Genomic DNA, 20,949 nt, shown 5'->3' on the forward strand with positions numbered 1-20,949 from the left:
AGTGATAACTGTAAGGAAAAGGTTAAGCTATGCTTTTAATGATTTCTTATGCGTCGAAATGTCGAGCAGAGTAATACAGGTTACTCTTAATTAAGAAAATCACCTATGTGAGAGAGAAGATGGGCCGCTTCTATATGGATTGAATAAGGGCTCAATTCCTAGAATATCTCTTGCAGAACCAGGGAAATGTTCAGGGCCAAAATGAACATAATCTTGAGAACCAATATATGTCAGGAAGATTTCTGTGTGTGGTATATCATCGTTTACACGAACGGTAGAACAGTTCAAAGACATCGCGTCTACTGATCAGCCAGTAAAATAAATATACTTACACAAGGGAAGGTTCAAAGGGTAACACCTACCTGTAACGCCCCAACTCCTGGGACCGTTACGGTGTGCCTTGTAAACAGTGCTAAACTCGCTAACCGAGTCATTTGGCCAAATCGTGTAACTAAGTATGATTAGCGGTTTAGGGTTTAAAAACTTTGGTTAGGATGTAACGTTTCACTAGAACGTTTAATACATATATTGGGATCCCGAAAATGTAAATTTAAGAGTTTATTACAGAAAATATTTACATCAGGCCGTTCTAAGCGGCAAAGCAGGGTTCAACCCTAGTTCCACTTAAAACCTTGGCCGTGGCGGTTGAGCAGCTGCATATGTACACGTCATCACCTAAGTTCTCCAACTCAAGGATGGTCCAGCTTCCTCTTGCCTTTACCTGCACCACATAGCACCCATGAGCCGAAGCCCAGCAAGAAAACATAACACTATACATAAGCATTATTAAATGATTATCGTTATAATCAAACGGAGCATAAAGCTTCCAAAACAATGAGTGAACATCACATAATTCAAGAGGGAGAGTGGCTGTTAGGTAAGCCACTAGCCTCCAAGCTCTCTTTTCAGCGGGAGAGTGGCTGTTAAGTAAGCCACTAGCCTCCAAGCTCTGTTTTCAGCGGGAGAGTGGCTGTTAAGTAAGCCACTAGCCTCCAAGCTCTGTTTTCTAGCAAGAGAGTGGCTGATAGGTAAGCCACTAGCCTTTAAGCTCTGTTTGTTCATCGAACCTCAGGGTCGGTCAGGCATTAATGCTCTTTGAGTCATTCAATGCTAGTAATCGATTAGATCTAATCTCCGTTGGCTTGCGTGAACCACGCTAAGACCATTCTGACTAATCAGTTAGCGCTATGTGACCAGTGTCCAGTATCACTGCCGAACTTGACTAATCAGTCACAGTTTCACAGCTGGTACTAACACCTTTGCCAATTCTGGGTGACCAGTGTCCAGTATCACTGCCGAACTTGACTATTCAGTCACAACTTCACAGCTGGTACTAACACCTTTGCCAATTCTGTCTGACGATTCAGTGCAACGTGACCAGTGCCCAGTACCACTGCCGAATCTGACTAGTGAGTCACGACTTCACAGTTGATACTAACACCTTTGCCAAATCTGACTAATTAGTCAGTGCCATGCACAAGTAAGCAATGCTATCAATATGTATCATATGCCAATTTTCCAAGAATAAGGCATTTAGCATGCTTACTAAACAGTTGCTAGCATAATCATGATCATGCACAAACTCAGAGACTCAAGCTCTGGCCAATCTCATATTCATCATTCATGGCATGCCCTAATCACATGTTTCTTGTGCATCACATGCATCACACTTAATCACCCAGCATGCCTCATTACTAATCATAAGCAAATGGGCAAGACCGCCAAGCATTCATTATGCTATCAATGTTTACATTTAAACATCCAACATGCATCAATCATAGCCATGCATGTCACATACGGGGTGCAGTTCTCTTACCTTGGGTTCGAGCGAGAATTAATAAAAGAAACGACCTTTGAGAACGATCAGCTTTTCATCCTTTAGCGGTCACCTAGACATAACCAAACATATGGGATACCATTAATAAAATGAATAATAAAATGTTCCCAAACCATAACCTAACCTCCGAGACCTCAAATACTACTCAACCGGGTAGTAGGTTCAACCCCGAGGCCTAAAGCTTGAATCCCCAAGCTAAAAACCCCATTATGGCAAAAATGACCTTAAGGGCCGCGGCCCTCCTTGGCCATGCCGCGGCCCGCCCCCCAGACAGAGGCGCCCAAAACCCAGTTCACACCAAGGGCCGCGGCTCTCACTGGCCATGCCGTAGCGCAACCCCCAGTTCAGCAAAAACCCCTGTTTTTCTTCCCCTACGATTTCTCTTAGAACCAATCCATCAAACCCAGTTAAACACCACTCAAACCTCCAATACAATCCATAAACTTGTTCCATACCACAACCTTAATAAAACCCAAAGCAAACCCCAATAAAAACTTCCTCAAATCCAAACAAGCCACCATAAAACACAAGCTGAAATCTAACACTAAAACAGGGTATAACCAGAAAGTTAGTGGATAAAGCTCACCTTAAACCCAAGCTTGAACCTCCTTTAATGGCTGTGACAAGTTCCTAAGCCCAAACCTCAATTCCTAGCTTGTTCCCTTTGACCTCCATGCATAACTCCTCAAGGTGACTCTCAAAATTCAAAGAGAAGGATGAAGGAAAGACTTGTACGGGAAGGAAGGGAGAAGGATAAAGATTGGCTCTGTTTTGGTTCTGTTTTTCCACAGCCTTCTAATTGATACTTATCCCTTGCCAAAAGACCTAAGTGCCCCTAGGTCACTAAAAGCTTCTAAACACCTCCAAGGGTAAGATCGTCATTTCAAACCAATACCGTTAATTATAATTAACGCTTCCCAATTTCCCATTAATCTCCATATTCTCAAATACCAATAAATCATATCCCATTACCCTTTAAATTCCCAGTAATGCTCTAATCATTAATATCACCCCGAGACTCACCCCGAGCCCCGAACTTAAGCCCGTTATGACTAGACCGAACACTTACATCTCATGATCGTCTCATGTCGAAAAGCTCGAACCAATCCACATACAATGTGGTAAAATTATATTTAATCTCAACCATGCACCCAAAATATACAATTACGCCCACAGTGGCCAAATTACCAAAATGCCCTTGCATTTAAAATATAAGCCCACAAGCATGCATTCATCATCATAAAATAATATAATTCGTATAAACATGCATATAATCATTAAGTACCATAATAAATCAATTATGGCCCTCCCGGCCTCCTAATCAAGGTCCTAAACCTTATTAGGAAATTTGGGGCATTACACTACCTATCCTATGCGGGTTTCTAACGTTGAACTCTATCACTTAGGTCTAAACCATCTGTTGGTTATTCTTGTGTCAATTTTCATGCATGTGGGGGATTGTTGGATATTTTTGAATGAAAAAATAATAATTGAGGTTTGTCCCACATTTTTTGTGAGTGGTTATGCCTCTCAAGAATAGCCTATATATAGAGATCTTAGGCCTTAGTTTTATTTACACCAAAAAACTTGTACTTATATATATTTGTCTTCCTTTGAAGATTGTGATATATATATTTTCAATATTGTTTTTTCCTTTCTACTCTTTAGAGTTCTTAGATCTGTTCTAGTGTGATAGAGTTCGGGCATATTTGGTTCGGCGAAGTAATTGAGTTACTTGTCGTTCACCGTTGTATCTTGGGAGATAGACGTCGAAATCTCGTAGAGGCGGCGAAACTGTTTTAAGGAAACTGTGTGTTACACAGGCCTCGACTTTTAATTTTGTTCTTTATAATTATTGTGTAAATTAATTATAATTTCTATTTATATTATAAGTTATTTATATTATATTATTTATAATTATAATATTGTTATATATATTATAAGTTATTTATAATTATAATATTGCTATATATATTATAAGTTATTTATATTGTATTATTTATAATTATAATATTATATTGTTATATATATTATAAGTTATTTATATTGTATTATTTATAATTATAATATTCATGTATCTTTAATTTAGTAGATATAAATATTGTATTTATCATATTGTGTTTATTCAAGTATTATATAAGATATGTTTTTCTTACACAGACAACTTCATTCTTTCCAACGAGGAATTGTATAGGATGTTGACCGAGCTTTCTGTGTCAACCAACACCCTCTTCACCATCATATTGGCAATTTGCACGTCCACAACTAGCGGATCAGAGTGTGGGAATCGTACGTGCTGGGCATCGTCTTGAGAGAAGGTTATCAATTCCTCCTCTGTTCGAGCCTTCTTTGGTGCTCGATCCTCCACACTCATCATCTCGATGTCCTGGTCGTGGCGTAAGGTTCGAGCGTATCGTTCCCTTGCCTTCCCACTGTCCCCTGCAAGGTGTGGGCCACCATAGATGGTGAGTAGCGTGCCTGCCACAGGAGCTGGCTGTAAAGGTGGCGAGCGTTGGCGTACAAGCGACTGATCGTTGCTACCTTGTGGCTCTCGCTGAGATCCTCCTGCAGTTCGCACGTATCTCCATAGATGTCCCTGTCTGATCAGGAACTCAATTTCGTCCTTCAACTGGTTGCACTCATTGGTGTCATGTCCGTAGTTGTTGTGAAAATGACAGAACTTTGTGGTATCTCTCTTGGAGATATCCTTCCTTATAGGTGCGGGTCACTTATAAGGAACATTTGAGCTGGTCGCCTGGTAGACCTCCGCTCGACTTTCGACAAGGGTCGTGTAGTTGGTGAATCTTGACTCGTATCTATTGCCTTTGGGGCGTTTATTCTCAGAAGTTGAGGGCTCATTGCTCACCCGCTTTCCACCATTCTTGCCATTTCCGTTCCCGTTGCCCTTGCCGCTGCCATTGGGTTTCTCCGACCCGTTGGCGGCCTTGGCGGGTTCTTCCTTTGGCCCCTTGTCCTTTGTTGGTGATTTCCCCTCATTGGAAATCACGTCCTCGAGCTTGATATATCGATCAGCTCAATCCAAAAACTCCTGGGTACTTCTTACCCCACTCTTTTTTAGGCTACTCTAGAGGGGGGAATGGAGGCTAACCCCAGCAGTTAGGGCCATAATCTTGCCTTCGTCACCCACTGTCTTGGCTCCAGCTGCTGCTTGCATAAAGCGCTGGACATACTCCTTCAAGGGCTCTCCTTCCTTCTTGCGTATCTCGACCAGCTAGTTGGCCTCTGTGGAGTGTACGTGACCCGCATAGAATTTTCCGTAAAATTCCTTCACGAACATCTCCCAGGATACTATGCTGGCAGGAGGGAACTTAAAGAACCACTCCTGGGCAGTATCAGACAGTGTTGCGGGAAGATCCTGCAACGAGTATCGTCTGACACCTTCTGAATGTCCATTTGTATCTCAAATTTGTTGACATGAGATACTGGGTCCCCGTACCCATCAAAGTTTGGCAGTACAGGCATTTTGAATTTGCTGGGGGTTTCTGCCACATTAATTCTCTGTACAAACGGAGTGCCTCTCCTCCAATTGTACTCTATGTGGGACGTTCGACCCCCGACCAGCTGTTGTACTGCCTGGTTCAGAGCATCAATCTGAGCTTGAACCGCTTCTGGGATCGCTGGGGCGACCGGTGACGGGGGGAGCGTACTCATCGTGCCTCTCACGATGGTCGTTGAGTACGTCCCTTAAATCATCATCCCTACGTCTTTGCTCGCTAACTCCTAGCCGATCAAAGACGTTATGCTGCCTGGGTTGCCCTCCAGCGTTATGGCTTGCTGGCCTATTTTCTATAGGTGGGGGGTGTCTGCCTCCACCTCTTTCCTCATTCCTCCGACCAGCATTCCCTCTGTTGGAATTGACTTCATTATATTCATGGCCATCTTTAAACTGTGGCTAACTACGGCGTGACCGACTGTTCACGCTATTTCCCCTCGGGCTGGCATTTCTCGAGCGTTAGGGGGAGGCCTGTGCTGGTCATTGGGTCCCCGTGCATTACTATGCCGTGGGGGGCCCTTAACCGTAGAGCCCGACTCGTGATGCCTTCTGTTGACAGAAGGACGTTGCCCCCTGCTCGGTGGATTTGGCTCTTCGTCCCCTGGGCGTCTAGGGCTGCGGGGCGGCTGCCCGACCCTATTTTGCCTCTGGCGCTGGGGATTGCCTCGACCAGCCTGAGATGGAGGCTGCAGATTCTTAGCTGTGACATCATCCTGAGCCACAAGTGGCTGCTCCGGCCTTTGAGGGCTTGCTGGCTGGAGCGGAGGACTGGGATTGGGAGCCCGCTGAGGTGGCGAACTTGGTAGTTGATCCGGTTGAGAGGCCGGCGCAACCTGTCCTCGAGCCAATTGAATGGCTGCTTCAAGAGCGGCCATGGCATCCCTCTGCCAACGGTCCATGTCTGCCTGCCGCTTGTTCAACTCCTGACGCTGACGCTCAATCTCCCTTTGCTGCAACTCTAGGGTCTCTGCTGCATTTTCCTGATTGGCCCTTAGATTGGCCAACTCATCCTGCAACACCCCCAGTGTTGCCCTCAGCGTTTCCGAATCCGATTCATCTTATTCAAACTCTATATGTGGTTCATTCTCTGCCACATTTGGAGGAGGTGGTTGAGATGATGCAGTGCCATCGACTGGTCCAGATTTCTTAGATGTCTTTGCCATTAGATTCTCTTACAACTTCTTGATCAATCTCTCAATGAAAGCACTAGAATGTTGACCCTCGATTTGGCCAACGCACGGAGTCAAAAATACGACAAGAAATGAGATGATAATCAATAATGGAATCTAATGATAAAGAATAGACACAGACGATTTATATTGGTTCGGCCCCAATTGATGGTAATGACCTACGTCCACTTAGTGCTATTATTAATATTGAATTCCAATGTCGTGATCAAAGAACTAGGGTTCTTGAGTTTCACAAACCTTGGGAGAATTACAAAAAGACGATGGATAATCGAACTGTATGTTCTTTTTCTCAGTATTCAGAGAAATGATTCAAAAGTCAAAAGTCCTTTCCTTGAGCTATTTCATGCATATTTATAGGCTCAAGGGGGATTGCATGGGCCAATGGGCCTTAACTATCCTTAATATCCATGTATCAAGGCAATAAAGAGGAAATAATCAACGTAGTTATTACAAGATTACAATCTTTTAAAGAAATAACCCGAATCATACGACTAGCTTGGTCGTATCTAATCGTGAGGTTTGACGAAGCAATGTGTAGCTGGTCGATAATCGAACAACATCTCCTTATTTCGATTCCGCCACGTGTCAACCACGTGTGAGAAATCCTTGCCACGTCATCAGCAACCGTTTTTGGGTAAACACATAACAAGCATGCCTAGTAGTAATAATCCTACTCATGCATGCATACCAATCATATAAATGACTACAATGTCATATGGGACCAATTTCCCTAGATAATCGATCAATGAATCATATCGGGGTCCACTGCCCAAAATACATGATTATGGAATCATACTGACTCAACGCCTTAGGATATAGGACCAACGCTCCACGCTATTGCCATGCTTGACTAATAAGTCAATGACTTACGACCATCACTCAGCGTGCTAATGCCATCCTTGACTAATAAGTCAATGCTTTACGACCAGCACTCCCCGTGCTAATGCTGTCCTTGACTAATAAGTCAAGGCTAGGATATGGAACTAATAAGTCACCCCGGGTCCCTTAGCCCTATCCTTTGTATAAGCGTACCTGGCGCTCACCAACATTCCACGTGCTAATGTCGTCCTCGACTAATAAGTCAATGCTTTACGACCAGCACTCACCACACTAATGTCGTCCTTGACTAATAAGTCATTGCTGGGGCCCAACCCTAGGATATGAGACTAATAAGTCAACCCAGGGTCCATTGCCCTATCCTTTGTATAACCAGCTTTGGAGCTGATCTAGCGTACCTGGCGTTGAGTTTTCCCCGACCAATAGGTCAGTCAAGCGTATGATGCGCTCCTGGTTAAGGATAACCATAACGACCAGCGCTTAGCGCGCTATTGTCGTCCTTGAATAATAAGTCAAGCCTTTCTCAATAAGATAATGCAAACAAACATATATCATATGTCAAATATCCAGGTACAAAGCATTCAACATGCTTAATCAATAATCATAAGCATAATCATAATCATGCACATACTCAGGCGTTCACGCCCTATTCACGTTCATGTTCAACATTTCGGAATCACAAGCATAATAATAATCATGCACATTAACAGAGACTCAAGCTCTGATAAATTCTATTCTAAACATTTAGGCCATGCCATAATCATATGTATCACATACTGGGTGCAGTTTTCTTACCTTTGGTCTAAGCACAGGTTACCAATAAACGTCCCTCTAGCACGATCCAGATTCTGAGCCCCTAGGGATAACCTAGTCACAACCATAATATAGAATCCTGTCAATAACGAGTAAACACAGGCTTCCAGTCTAATTCCTAGCCTCATGGACGTCGAATCCTACCAAACCAGGTAGTAAGATCGATCCCTAGCTCTTAGGTTTAAGTTCCCATGACTAAAAACCCACTTTGGCCAAAACTACCCTTTTGGGCCGCGACCTACTCAAGAACAAGGGTTAAACCCCCCTCTGTTTGCGTCGTGGGCCGCGGCCTGCCTAAAATGTGACGTGACCCAAGGTGGCCCCAACACCCAATTCACCTACTTCTTCAATTCTGGGTCACGGCACACAAGAAAAGGGCGCAACCCAACCACAAACTCAGCCATGAAACTCCGTTTCCCCATTTTAAATCCTCCCAAAAACATATCCAAACATACCAAAATCTCAAAAACAAAGTTCCCAATCATCTCAACGGCCCAAAACCATCAAAACACAAGCTTCAAACCATTCAAAAACTCCTCAAAACGTAAAATCCAAATTCAAAATTTAAGAAACTTTAAGAAACAAAAACTCAGAAATTCAATGCTTAAATTACATCTGATTATGTTGTTTCTCGCTACATCCTCCGGCTAATAAGCTTCTAATCTTTCCTAGAATCGTTATGACTCGATCCTTGCTTGAATCCGAGTCCTAAAACTAGAGTTTCCTTTGAAAATGCGACGAACGGTAAAAAGGGATAACGGAAAAGAGAGAACGTACCGAACTTTTTTTTTTTATGTTTCTGACAGGTTACTTCGAGCTTAAGTAACCTCAAACAAATCCAAATGCTTAGGGTCTCAAAAACGCCCATGAGGGTAAAATAGTCAAAATTCCCAGAATTCTCTCCTAATCTCTCTAACTCCCAATATATCATCAAATATTTATTCCCATTACCCAATAACCTGGTAATGTACTAAATACCCAATATATCCATTGACTCTCACTCAGTCAAATATCGGCCCCGTTGTGACTTTCCCACTAGCTTGCTCCCTAGGATTGTCTCGTGCCGAGTAACCCAAATATATCCACATAATAATGTGATCCCACACATATATCACATATATGTCAAATATACTCATAACGAGCCAAATTACGAAAATTACCCTTTTAATCAGAAATGGGCCCACATGCATATTTAATACACCTAAACATGCATATAAAGTCATATTATAATATAACTCACATAATCATATAATGATACACATATATATCACATAATCACATAATTACCATAACTTGCAATATTGACTCCCTAATCAAGGCCCTAAGCCTTATTGGGTAATTTGGGACGTTACACATACCATGAGTCCCTCGGTCTGCGATACACTATGTCATTCAGTCACCCTTTCTCTGGGTCTCTCCCTCCGCTTTAGGTGTTGTTGGAGAGCCCCCGCAATACGTTCCTTCATTCCCAGCTTGGTTTTATTGGGCACATTCCCTTGAACCTCCTATCGTTCGTGTCTTATACTTGTAGTTCACTCATTGTTACTATAATATGTTATTTCATAGCGAGTCTCATATATTTTATTTTACATTTAAATATGTGAGATTTGATATTAAATTGTATCAATCACTAAATTCATCACTAAATTCTGTATCATGTATTGTTAGGCATGTTAAAATGCCATATAACATCCTATATGATTTAGGCAATTACTAAGTCGGCAATATCTCCTTATAATTGATTGATTGTTATAATAAACGAGGAACAAAGAATCGGTACAAGATTCTAGCAAAAAACTCAATATTAGATTATTAAATTAATATAAATTAAAACAATTAAAATTAAATATATAGTGTAGACAGGTACGTATGTGGTCCAGCCAAGTTCCTGTAAAACTGCAATCAATTAATAATAATAATACAAACATAATTAAATTTACAAGCAATAACTTATATCTAATCTAAATATATGATTTTTTATAAATGAACTGTATAGTTTTCGTTTTACTTTCCTAACACGCATGTATATGTCTATTCAAGAGAATAGTCAAATACACATTACACCACAAACCCTAATTTTTTTTAATCTAACACAAACCCCACATATTCTATTTGGATATTTCTATGGTACATACCTTAAAACGAACCCTAAAAGATATGTGCCGGTGCATATCTTATTATTTCTGGCTTGTGAACAGTTTTCGACGTGATATTTTTTCATGATGTGTTTATTGTAGTTATTTAGAGCATCATGCAAAATATCAGGAAATTTCGAATAATTTACAGTGTTGAAAACTAGGTTCAAACGGGTTGTTGCACGCGTAACTAGTTATTTTATGCGCGTGGAAAACAACATGTTTGAACCTAGTTTTTAGGTATGCACCATATAAATTTCTTTGGTGTAACTCACAAGGCCCCGTGAACAGTTTTCTGTGCAATTTTTTTTATGACCGTGTATATTATAGTTATTTAGAGTATCCTACAAATTTTCAGAAAATTTTGCATAATTTAGAGTACCGAAAACAATATTCAAACATATTATTTGCCACACACATAAAAAAAATAGTCACGTATGTAACAACCTATTTGAACATTATTTTTCATATTATAAATTATTCAAAATTTTCTAAAACTCTAAATAACTATAATATACACAGTCATACAAAAATTTCCCGTCAAATTTTTGTTCATAAAGTGCAAACAAAATAAGGTGCATGTGAGTTGCACCGTAAAATACTCTCTCTCTATATATATATATAAAAGAGCCCTAGCTAGCTAGAGAGACGAGACTCAAGGAGAAACCCAGTGGTCAGTACGAATGGTAGATGAGAATATTTAAGGCCATAATTTTTGGATACTGAATTTTTTGGAATATATTCTCATCATAGTTAATGGCGGTGCCACACGGGGCATGTGGAGGCACGTGCCCCTACTTAAATATTTTAATTATTATTTATTGATTTAGATATATAATTTACTATTATATTCCTATTTAATTACTTAAAAAAAATTCTGATTCTAACAGTTATCTCCCTATTATTTTCTTCTTACCCACTCAATTTACTATTACATCCTCATTTAAACACTTTAAAGTTTTTTTAATAGTAAAATTTATAATATACTCCTTTCCTTCTGCCTCCGCCACAATGAATCATGGTGTTTGTCTTTTTTCTTTCTTTCTTATATATATAATATTATCATTTTTTGCGTATAAATTTTTAGGATAATTCTATGGTGTATACTTAAAAAAGTATGCGTTAGTACATAATTTTTGTATTTCTTAGTTCGTGAACAGTTTTTGGTGCGATTTTTTTTTATGATTATGTATATTATAGTTATTTAGAGCATTCTGTAAATTTTTAGGAAATTGTGAATAATTTACAGTGTCGAAAACTAAGTTTAAACAAGCTGTTTTCCACCATAAAAAAAAATTAGTCGCGCATGTAATAATTTGTTTGAACTTAATTTTTGGCATTGTAAATTATTCATAATTTTCTGAAAAATTTACAGAATGCTTTAAATAACTACAATATAAATACAATCATAAAAAAAATTATACCGAAAACTATTTATGAGCTAGAAACACAAAATATATGCACTAATATATACATTTTAAGGTATACACCATAGAAATATCCTAAACTTTTATACCAACTAGAAAATTTAAGAATCTAAAGATTATTAAGAGTGTATATTTGATAGGAAAGAAAATAATGGAATGTAGGAATGAGATGAAGGAGTAAGAGATCAGATGATATATATATATATATATATATATTTTTAAAATATCTTTACACATCAATTCCACTAATAATTTATAAGCCGACAAGATAGTAATCTCTTCTTCATTTTGTTGCCAAACTAAATAAAGAAATTAAAACGTCAACAATGCCAGTAAATTTTTTATTTCACTATCATTTATAAGAGCTCTTCTCCGAGGTAGCAACAAAACACCATTTTAATGTTGATCTTACACCAAATAATAATCCAATGCAATGGCAAATGGAACACCTGAATGATGGAGATGAATAGTGTCACGACATTAATAATATGATATTGCTGATCACGACAACTTTTTTCTTCAATTTTTATATTTTATAAGTATAAATATATAGTATTCTATTTTTTATAAAATAATATAATAATATAATGTATATTTTTTTAGGAATATAATAATCCAGAAAATATTTTTTTGTGTAATTTTTAGTATTGTGGTTTGATTAAAAAAAAATAATGTTAAAATTTTCTCATTTTGATATTGGTTCAACAACATTTTAGTGTTTATAATTCGATTTGCCCATACTCTCATTTGAAAAAAAAAAATATTATACTTTTAACAATTTTATAAATTATATTTATTAAATAAATAATGAAATATTGTTCGACGTGTGCTAATAATATTTAGCTTATTTATATAAGGGATATTTGTGGCGAAAATATCTAAGTTTTACAAATTATGACACTTAAATACCTAACTCTTTTTTTTTGCGGCTAAAATACTTTCCGTTATACTTTCTTTGCATCCGTTGGTACCTCACAGGTCAGCGCCTACGTGGCAATTTTTGATTGGTCCACGTTATTAATAATTGAATTTTTATTTAAAAATTAGTATTAAAAATCTAATAAAAAATTAAAATTTTATTTAAAAATCATATTTTAATTAAATTAAAATTAAAAATCATTATTCAAAATACCTAAAACTAAAAATCTAATTAAAATAAATATACCTTTTCTCTTTCTCTCTCCCGATTCTTCATCTTCACCATTCTTCCTCTTTTTTTTTTTTTTTTTTTTTCTGGGTTGCTAGGTTGGAGAAGATGGATGTCGAGGCTGGGATTGCTTGGACCGAAGGAGGACAAAGAGCACAGATTTGGGTTTGCTTGGATGGAGCTCAGCAGTCAGCATCTAGGCTGGAGAAGATGGATCTGCGATGCCGACGAGGCTAGCTTCAAACGGAACTCCGACCACCCTTGAGCATGGTGACTCCAGAACCTCCGTCAAACCCATATTCGGCTCATCACCTAGCCTCCCCCACCGACGACATTGTTCGATCTGCACGAAGACAATGTTCCAGCCACCTCCACTTACGCAGATTTGCACTCCACCTGCGGAAAGAGAAAAAAAAAACAAGAGGAACAAGATGAAGAGGGGAAGAGGAATGTGATGTAACAAAAAAAAGTTTGCCTCTATTTTCTCCAAGCCAACACCCAAGAAAAAAAATGAAAAATGGTGAGAAAGATGAAGAATCAGGAGGGAGAGAAATAAAAATTACTATTGTTTTTAAGAAAGAATTTAATTTATATTAGTATTTAGTTTAAGTTAAAAATTCAAATCAGATTTTAATTTATTTAATTTTGTTTTAAGATTTAATTTAATTTTTATGTATATTATTTTTTAAATTGATTTTTAAAATTTTAATTATATAAAATTGAATTTTTAATATATTTTATAATTTTTAAATAGAAATTATTTATTTGGACCAATCAAAAGCTGTTACATAGGCGCTGACATGTTAGATAACGGTGAGGTACCAACGAGTATGAAGAAAGTGTAACGGAAATTATTTTAGCCGAAAAGAAAAATTAAGTATTTAAGTATCATAATTTATAAAACTTATAAATATTTTTGCTGCAAATATCTCTTTATATAATAATAATATATTATAAAAGTGTGGAATATTATATATATATATATAAGGCAAAAGAAAATTCAACGAAATAAAAGGGTGTGTCCTTCTCTCATTTGCATGAGAGATTCTTAGAGAGAGAGTGAGAGTGACAGAGAGAGAGAGAATCCAGTTCAGAACGTACGAAGGGAACCAAAAAGGGTTTGACAACTTGATAGAGAGAGAGAGTGTGTGTGTTGTGTTTGTAGGAGGAGCAATGAACGTGGGAGATTGATGCCCCGTCACAAGCGTCTCGACGGTCAATAAGCCACGCCACCTCAGAGTTGGGTAGCTCTCGTGGCTAAATCTCTCACCACAAAACACTTCTTTCTCTATAGAACTCTACACCATCATCACTCAACTGGGCCCCACGCTACTTTCTCTCTACTCAGCTCACTCTTGGGACTTGATCTCTCCCTATATAACATCATGTCCCGTTACATTTTTTTTGCCTTATACTAATTTGTTTGTAGACAGAGAAAAGAGAGAGAGAGAGAGAGATGGGTAGAGCTCCTTGTTGTGAGAAAGTTGGATTGAAGAAAGGGAGGTGGACTTCAGAGGAGGATGAGATCTTGACCAAGTATATTCAGTCTAATGGAGAAGGGTGTTGGAGATCACTACCCAAAAATGCAGGTACATACATATATATATGTATATGTATATAATCTTCTTTGGTTTGCATATATATAATGAATAATATATATTAATGCTATTATAATAATGCAGGGTTACTGAGGTGTGGAAAGAGTTGTAGATTGAGATGGATAAACTATTTGAGAGCTGACTTGAAGAGAGGGAACATCTCTTCTGAGGAGGAAGATATCATCATCAAGCTGCATTCTACATTAGGCAACAGGTTAGTTAATTAGTACACATACATTTAATGTTAATTAATTATCTTCTTATTAATCAATTTAATATGTTATACAAATTTGTAAAAGTATTGCTAAATGACACTAATGGTGTACAACACGGTATCATCTTAGGTAAAATTTAGTTTTAAGTCCTATATTTTTTTATATTAAATTGCACTAATCAACTTAAAGTGATTCTGGACAACATGCCTCGTATCAATGAGTCGTCTTTAATCTAGACCATTGAAATAAAATTTAATAGTCCAAAATTTAAATGTATTTTTTTAATTATGTACATTTATTATTACTAATGACAACACATAAAAAGTCATTTTAATATAAAAAACTCACATTTTAAATAAATTTTTTTAAAAAAAAAATATGCATATTTTGTGTACACATATCATTGCTTATTATTAAAATGATTAAATATTAAGAATATTATGCAAATTAAATTAAATTACTTTAAATTTTGTTGTTCAAATTAGTAAGATGCATTATTTCGAATAAAAAAAGATGAATATTAGAGCATTTATAATAAAGTGTTAAATGATGTATTGTTATATTTTAGTATTTTATTAGAAAAATATATTTTAATAGTATGTTATAAATTGTCTCAAAATTAGCAAATATTAAAAACTATATTAAATTTGGCACATAATATAATCTAGCTAATAATAAATAATTTTTTATTTACAATATTATCATTTAGAAAATAAAAAAATAAATAGAAATAAAGAACTTATAAATATGATATTTTCAATCACTATTCATTGTTAATAATAGGTTTGCTTATTTCTAATATGGATTTGTTTTAAAAATATTTTTGTATGTTAGAGTACAATAACAAATTGTCATTTTCAAAATGTCCTTTTTTTTAAATGGTCAAAATGTTTTTTTTGTGCTCTATCTAAGGCACTGTATATATACATATTTTAGAGCAACTCCAAGCACCATCCCATCATTTTAACAGAAAGTTTTTGGTAAGGGGTAAAATAAATATAAGAATAATAATTTAAATTTTAAATTTTAAATTTTAAAAGATAAAATTAATAATTTATATGAACTTTATATATATTTTAAAATAAAAAATATATTTTTTTACACAAAAATTTAATATTACTTTCTTCTAAATTCCTCTCAACTCAAAATAATTAGTCTTAAAATATTACAATATCTATATATATATACAGTATGATGGGACGCGAAATAATGACATAATCATTTTTTTTACTTTTGTTTACTATATTAATATTTTATAAATAAAATAATATATATCTATTTATAAGATAAAATAATATAATAATATATAATATATTTTTTTAGTGTAACTTTTCATTTTACCATCAGAGGTGCTCTGAGTTATTAACATTAGTTTTTCTTCCAATAGTATTTACTATTTCGCATTTATTACGTTAACTCTTTCTCGCCCCAAAGCAGTTGTAAAAGTGCTAAATCATTTATTATATATTACAAAGGAGATCTCTAGAAGCCATCGTTTATAATTATATTAATTGTCATTTTCAAATTGTCTTATTTTGTCTTGTCCGGCAATTTTTATTTTTCATTAGCACATTATAATAAAATATAAATACGCAATAATTCATAAATAGAAATAACTACATAATACATATTTTTTTCTAATATTTTAAATATTATGTCAAATTTAAATAATCAGAAATCAAAATTTTCAGACGGATTATACCAATATTTAACATATAAAATGCACGCTCTCTTTTCTTTAATATATTTTCTTTTCTTTTTCTGAATTGGAAAATAAAGAAAGCGTGTATAATTTATATGAAAGCAACACAAAGATAGTATTAGATAGCAAGAAGTACAGCACTTATTATATATTTCAGAAAGGGAGAAGCTTTAAGCCACTTGGGACTATTTTGGCCACTCGTTGAGGGTCGAATAATAATGAGTCTCCTTGTTTATATATATAGAATTTTTATTGAACTAGTTAATGAACTATATTAATATAAAAATAAACTTATGAGTTATAACTATATATTAACATGTCGTACCGACAAATTTTCATCGAACATATTTCTCTTTGACATAAAAAAAAAAACTTTATTATTATACACTGTTCTTGTAGTCATGTCGTATGTACTATAATTAAAGCTGTTGTAAAATGATGTTACATATTTTGGTACGTATAATAGATATATATATATATATACGCATTTATTGGATTTATGTACGATCATTATGATAAATAATTTAAATTTGTTTATTTTTTCTACTTGTAGGTGGTCCTTGATAGCTAGTCACTTGCCAGGAAGAACAGATAATGAGATAAAGAACTATTGGAACTCTCACTTGAGCAGAAAAATTCACACATTCAGAAGATGTAATAATACTACTACTCATCATCATCATCTACCAAATCTCGTGACTGTAACCAAAGTAAACCTTCCAATTCCAAAGCGAAAAGGTGGTCGAACCAGTCGTTTAGCCATGAAGAAGAACAAATCATCAACTAGCAATCAGAACAGTAGCGTTATCAAAAACGACGTCGGATCATCATCATCAACAACAACAACATCAGTTCATCAAAGGACTACGACTACTACTCCAACTATGGATGATCAGCAGAAACGACAATTAAGTCGTTGTCGTTTAGAAGAAAAAGAAGATCAAGATGGAGCTTCTACTGGGACAGTAGTAATGATGCTAGGGCAAGCTGCTGCTGTAGCAGGCTCATCATGTGACGAGGACATGTTAGGTCATGACCAGTTGTCGTTTTTGTGTTGTAGTGAGGAAAAAACGACAGAAAATTCAATGACGAACTTAAAGGAAAATGGTGATCACGAAGTTTCAGGACCATATGATTATGATCATCGTTATGAAAAAGAAACATCCGTTGATGAAGGCATGTTGTTGTGCTTTAATGACATAATAGACAGCAACTTACTAAATCCAAATGAGGTCTTGACTTTAAGCGAGGAGAGCCTTAATTTAGGTGGGGCTCTCATGGACACGACTACTTCTACTACTACTAATAATAATAATTATAGCTTGAGCTACAATAATAATGGAGATTGTGTTATTAGTGATGATCATGATCAGTACTGGCTAGACGACGTCGTTGGAGTCGATTTTTGGAGTTGGGAGAGTTCTACTACTGTCACCCAAGAACAAGAACAAGAACAAGAACAAGAACAAGAACATCATCATCAACAAGATCAGAAGAAGAATACGTGGGATAATGAAAAAGAAAAAATGTTAGCTTTGTTGTGGGATAGTGATAACAGCAACTGGGAGTTACAAGATAATAATAATTATCACAAATGTCAAGAGATCACCTCTGATAAAGAAAATGCTATGGTTGCCTGGCTTCTTTCGTGATGATTAGATGAGATGAGATCATCAAATTTAGTTGTCATTAATATATATTTATATATAATAAAATGGTCTCTCCTTAATCAAAAAAAAAAAAAAAAAGAAGAAGAAGGAAAGATCAATTAGATGAGAGAGTAGATTGATAGAGTTCAAAGTCTTGTTCTTAGGGAAGGAAAATAAAAAACAATAAAGTTTTGTGGTCAATCTGTTAATTAGCTATTGGGTTTTTTTTTTCTTTCCAATTTGCTTCGTAGTTGTAATTTTGGGGCCCTGTGGGGTCACTCACATAAAGTCTGATTTGTATGCTCACAAGTCACAACTCATGAATTAATGCTGTATACTGTATATAGGGTCCTATATATATGTTTTATGAATATTCCTTTATACTATTATTACAAGGGTGCATTTGCCAAAAATCTATTTTTTTTAAGTTATTTTATATTTTGGTTATTATTTATAATTTTTTGTAAAATAATTTTTGACATCCTAGATAGTATGGTGAAAATTTTTCAAATAGCTCGTCAAAAAATTTAAATGACTTATCAAAATTTTAAACCGATATCGTTTTGAAAAAAATTATCATAACTAAGAGAGATTATAAAATACTTAAAAACATAAGCCATTTTCACCGATTTATATGCATTGTGACATAAATATTGTATTTATATTTATATATATTAATATAAGTTACATCATGGCTGCATTAAATATTGTGTGCCCAGACATTAATTATATGTTGTGCCATTATGAGCTGGGCACATCTCTCTTCATTTTTCTTAGGGGAACTCGACTCTCTCTTCATTAAGGATTGATGAGTGCTAAAAGACTCTAGCAGATTTTCTTTTGCATGTGTTATGTTTTAATTAGTATTGAAGATCGGTCGGTCATTGGATAATTTTTTTATATTATTAAATTCAGAATTTAGTTTTCGGTCTGGATTTGTGCAATTTAAAAACTGACCGATCAAACTAATTAAAGAAAAAAATTGACCGTTTTGGACCACAGTTTGGTCGGTTAAATTGACCAAACTGAAGTTAATTTATTTTTTTAAAAAAAAATTCCATAATTTTTTAGAAAGTTTTTGTAAAAAAAAAATAATTTTTTTGGATTGTTGGAATCTATTTTGATGCTTTTTTTAAAATATAAATACATAGAACATAGTTACATTAACAAATTTGAAAGTTTGAAAATATAATTAAAAGTCCATATACATAACATAACTTATATATATTAATAAGTTCGGTCGATTTCAGTTCATACCAGTCGGTTCATACAGATTTTTCAAACCGACCGAACAGTGGTGGTTTACGCCGTTAACAGTTTTTTTGGTGTTCGATTTAATTGGTTTTGATTTTTTCGGTGTTTGGAAGGTCGGTGTACTCAATTTTTTTGGTTTTTCGGATTTTATGCTCGGTCCTAGTTTTAAGTCATGTATTTTAATATAATAATTAGTTATAATATTTTAATTTTATTACAATTATATTATTATAATTGAATCACTTAAGTTATTTTTTTTTATTTATGAGAAATGAAAATAAGAAGAAAAATTGTGTTTTTTTCTAAAGAAATTTTTATAATTATGCAACTATTAAAATAATTATTTTACATTTTTATATACAGGATGTATGTAAATTAGAAGATAACTATTTAAAAATAATTAGTTATTTTATTTATTATCCAAGTAAATTGAGGAAAAAAAAGCATCATAGATTTTTTCTATGATTCTTGATTTGAAAATTAATTAATATTATCGTTGCTAAAAAAATTAATCAATATTATTTATTTTTATTTTATTTACTTTCAAATTCATTTATTTTAGGGAAATTATCCCATATACGAGTTTTTACATTATTCTTTCATATTTACGTTATTAATTTAGTTATTACATTTTTATTCATGCTTTATTTCATTTATACGGTAATCTAATTTTTATATATTTAGTTTTACGATTTGTACGTAGTAAATGACTAAATATGAGCTCTGACTTTAGAATATGTGGGCAGCTGTAAGTAATAATTAGGATTTTGATGATCTTCATTCTCTTTAACCAGATGTTGATTTCTCAAATTTAAATATTTTAAAAATCATTAACCCTTTACAAATTTAAAACTCTATTGATACCCAAATTATTGTTACTTCTCTACAATATTGTTATCAATTGATGTTATCATTGTTTTCACAAAACATAATTTATATATAATTGCATATAAGTGCAGTTAAATTTTCTTATTCAATAATTAAGATAATATGAATATTGATGTATATAACCAGTAGCGAAGAAATAATAATAGTAGTTCGTCAAGATAGTTTAATTGTTTGGAATACTTGATCTTAATACATCAAAGTCTTATATATATATATGTATATCAAAAGAAAAATAAGAACTCTATACTTAATGAAAAAATTAAGGATATGATTGCCCTCTTAAGACACATAAGATAAATGTTTTTTCTAAAATAATTAATAAATTTTCTACACCATATACAAAATTGAAAAATGTTTTTGACTTTTTCCTTTACTATTGCCTTTGTCTTATTTGCTGGAGCCATGCGAGGGGCGACAAAATGATATGGATACTCAAGACTCACTCTCACTCTCATATTCATAAACTTCATTTTCCTTTACATGTAAAAAAAACAAATAAGCAAGTCTAGATCTATGAGCATATGACTAAAGCCCCATGCAACTCATGACAACATAAAAACTCATATTCTAATTTCATTCTTATACAACTCATTGTAATGCAACCCACTTATGGTCCAAATGTTAATTTTTAAAAATAAAAGGTAAAAGTGGATAATCGGTATCAAAATAGAGTGTTCAAATAATCGATCTATCTATTTCTACTTTTAACCTTTTGACAAAACACAATGTCTAAAAGTTAATTT

General features: G+C 34.6%; 1 protein-coding gene across 1 annotated transcript; it reads left to right on the forward strand.

The window, feature by feature from the left end:
• The first annotated feature begins 14,205 nt into the window (after positions 1–14,205).
• On the forward strand, positions 14,206–18,453 carry LOC133789796 (transcription factor MYB111). The gene is made up of 3 exons (XM_062227531.1): positions 14,206–14,489; positions 14,583–14,712; positions 16,969–18,453. The coding sequence occupies exons 1-3, from the start codon at positions 14,357–14,359 to the stop codon at positions 18,065–18,067; spliced, it is 1,362 nt and encodes a 453-aa protein (XP_062083515.1). The 5' UTR covers positions 14,206–14,356; the 3' UTR covers positions 18,068–18,453.
• Positions 18,454–20,949: the final 2,496 nt, after the last annotated feature.

The sequence above is a fragment of the Humulus lupulus genome, chromosome 1, assembly GCF_963169125.1.
Source record: "Humulus lupulus chromosome 1, drHumLupu1.1, whole genome shotgun sequence".
Taxonomy (NCBI): domain Eukaryota; kingdom Viridiplantae; phylum Streptophyta; class Magnoliopsida; order Rosales; family Cannabaceae; genus Humulus; species Humulus lupulus.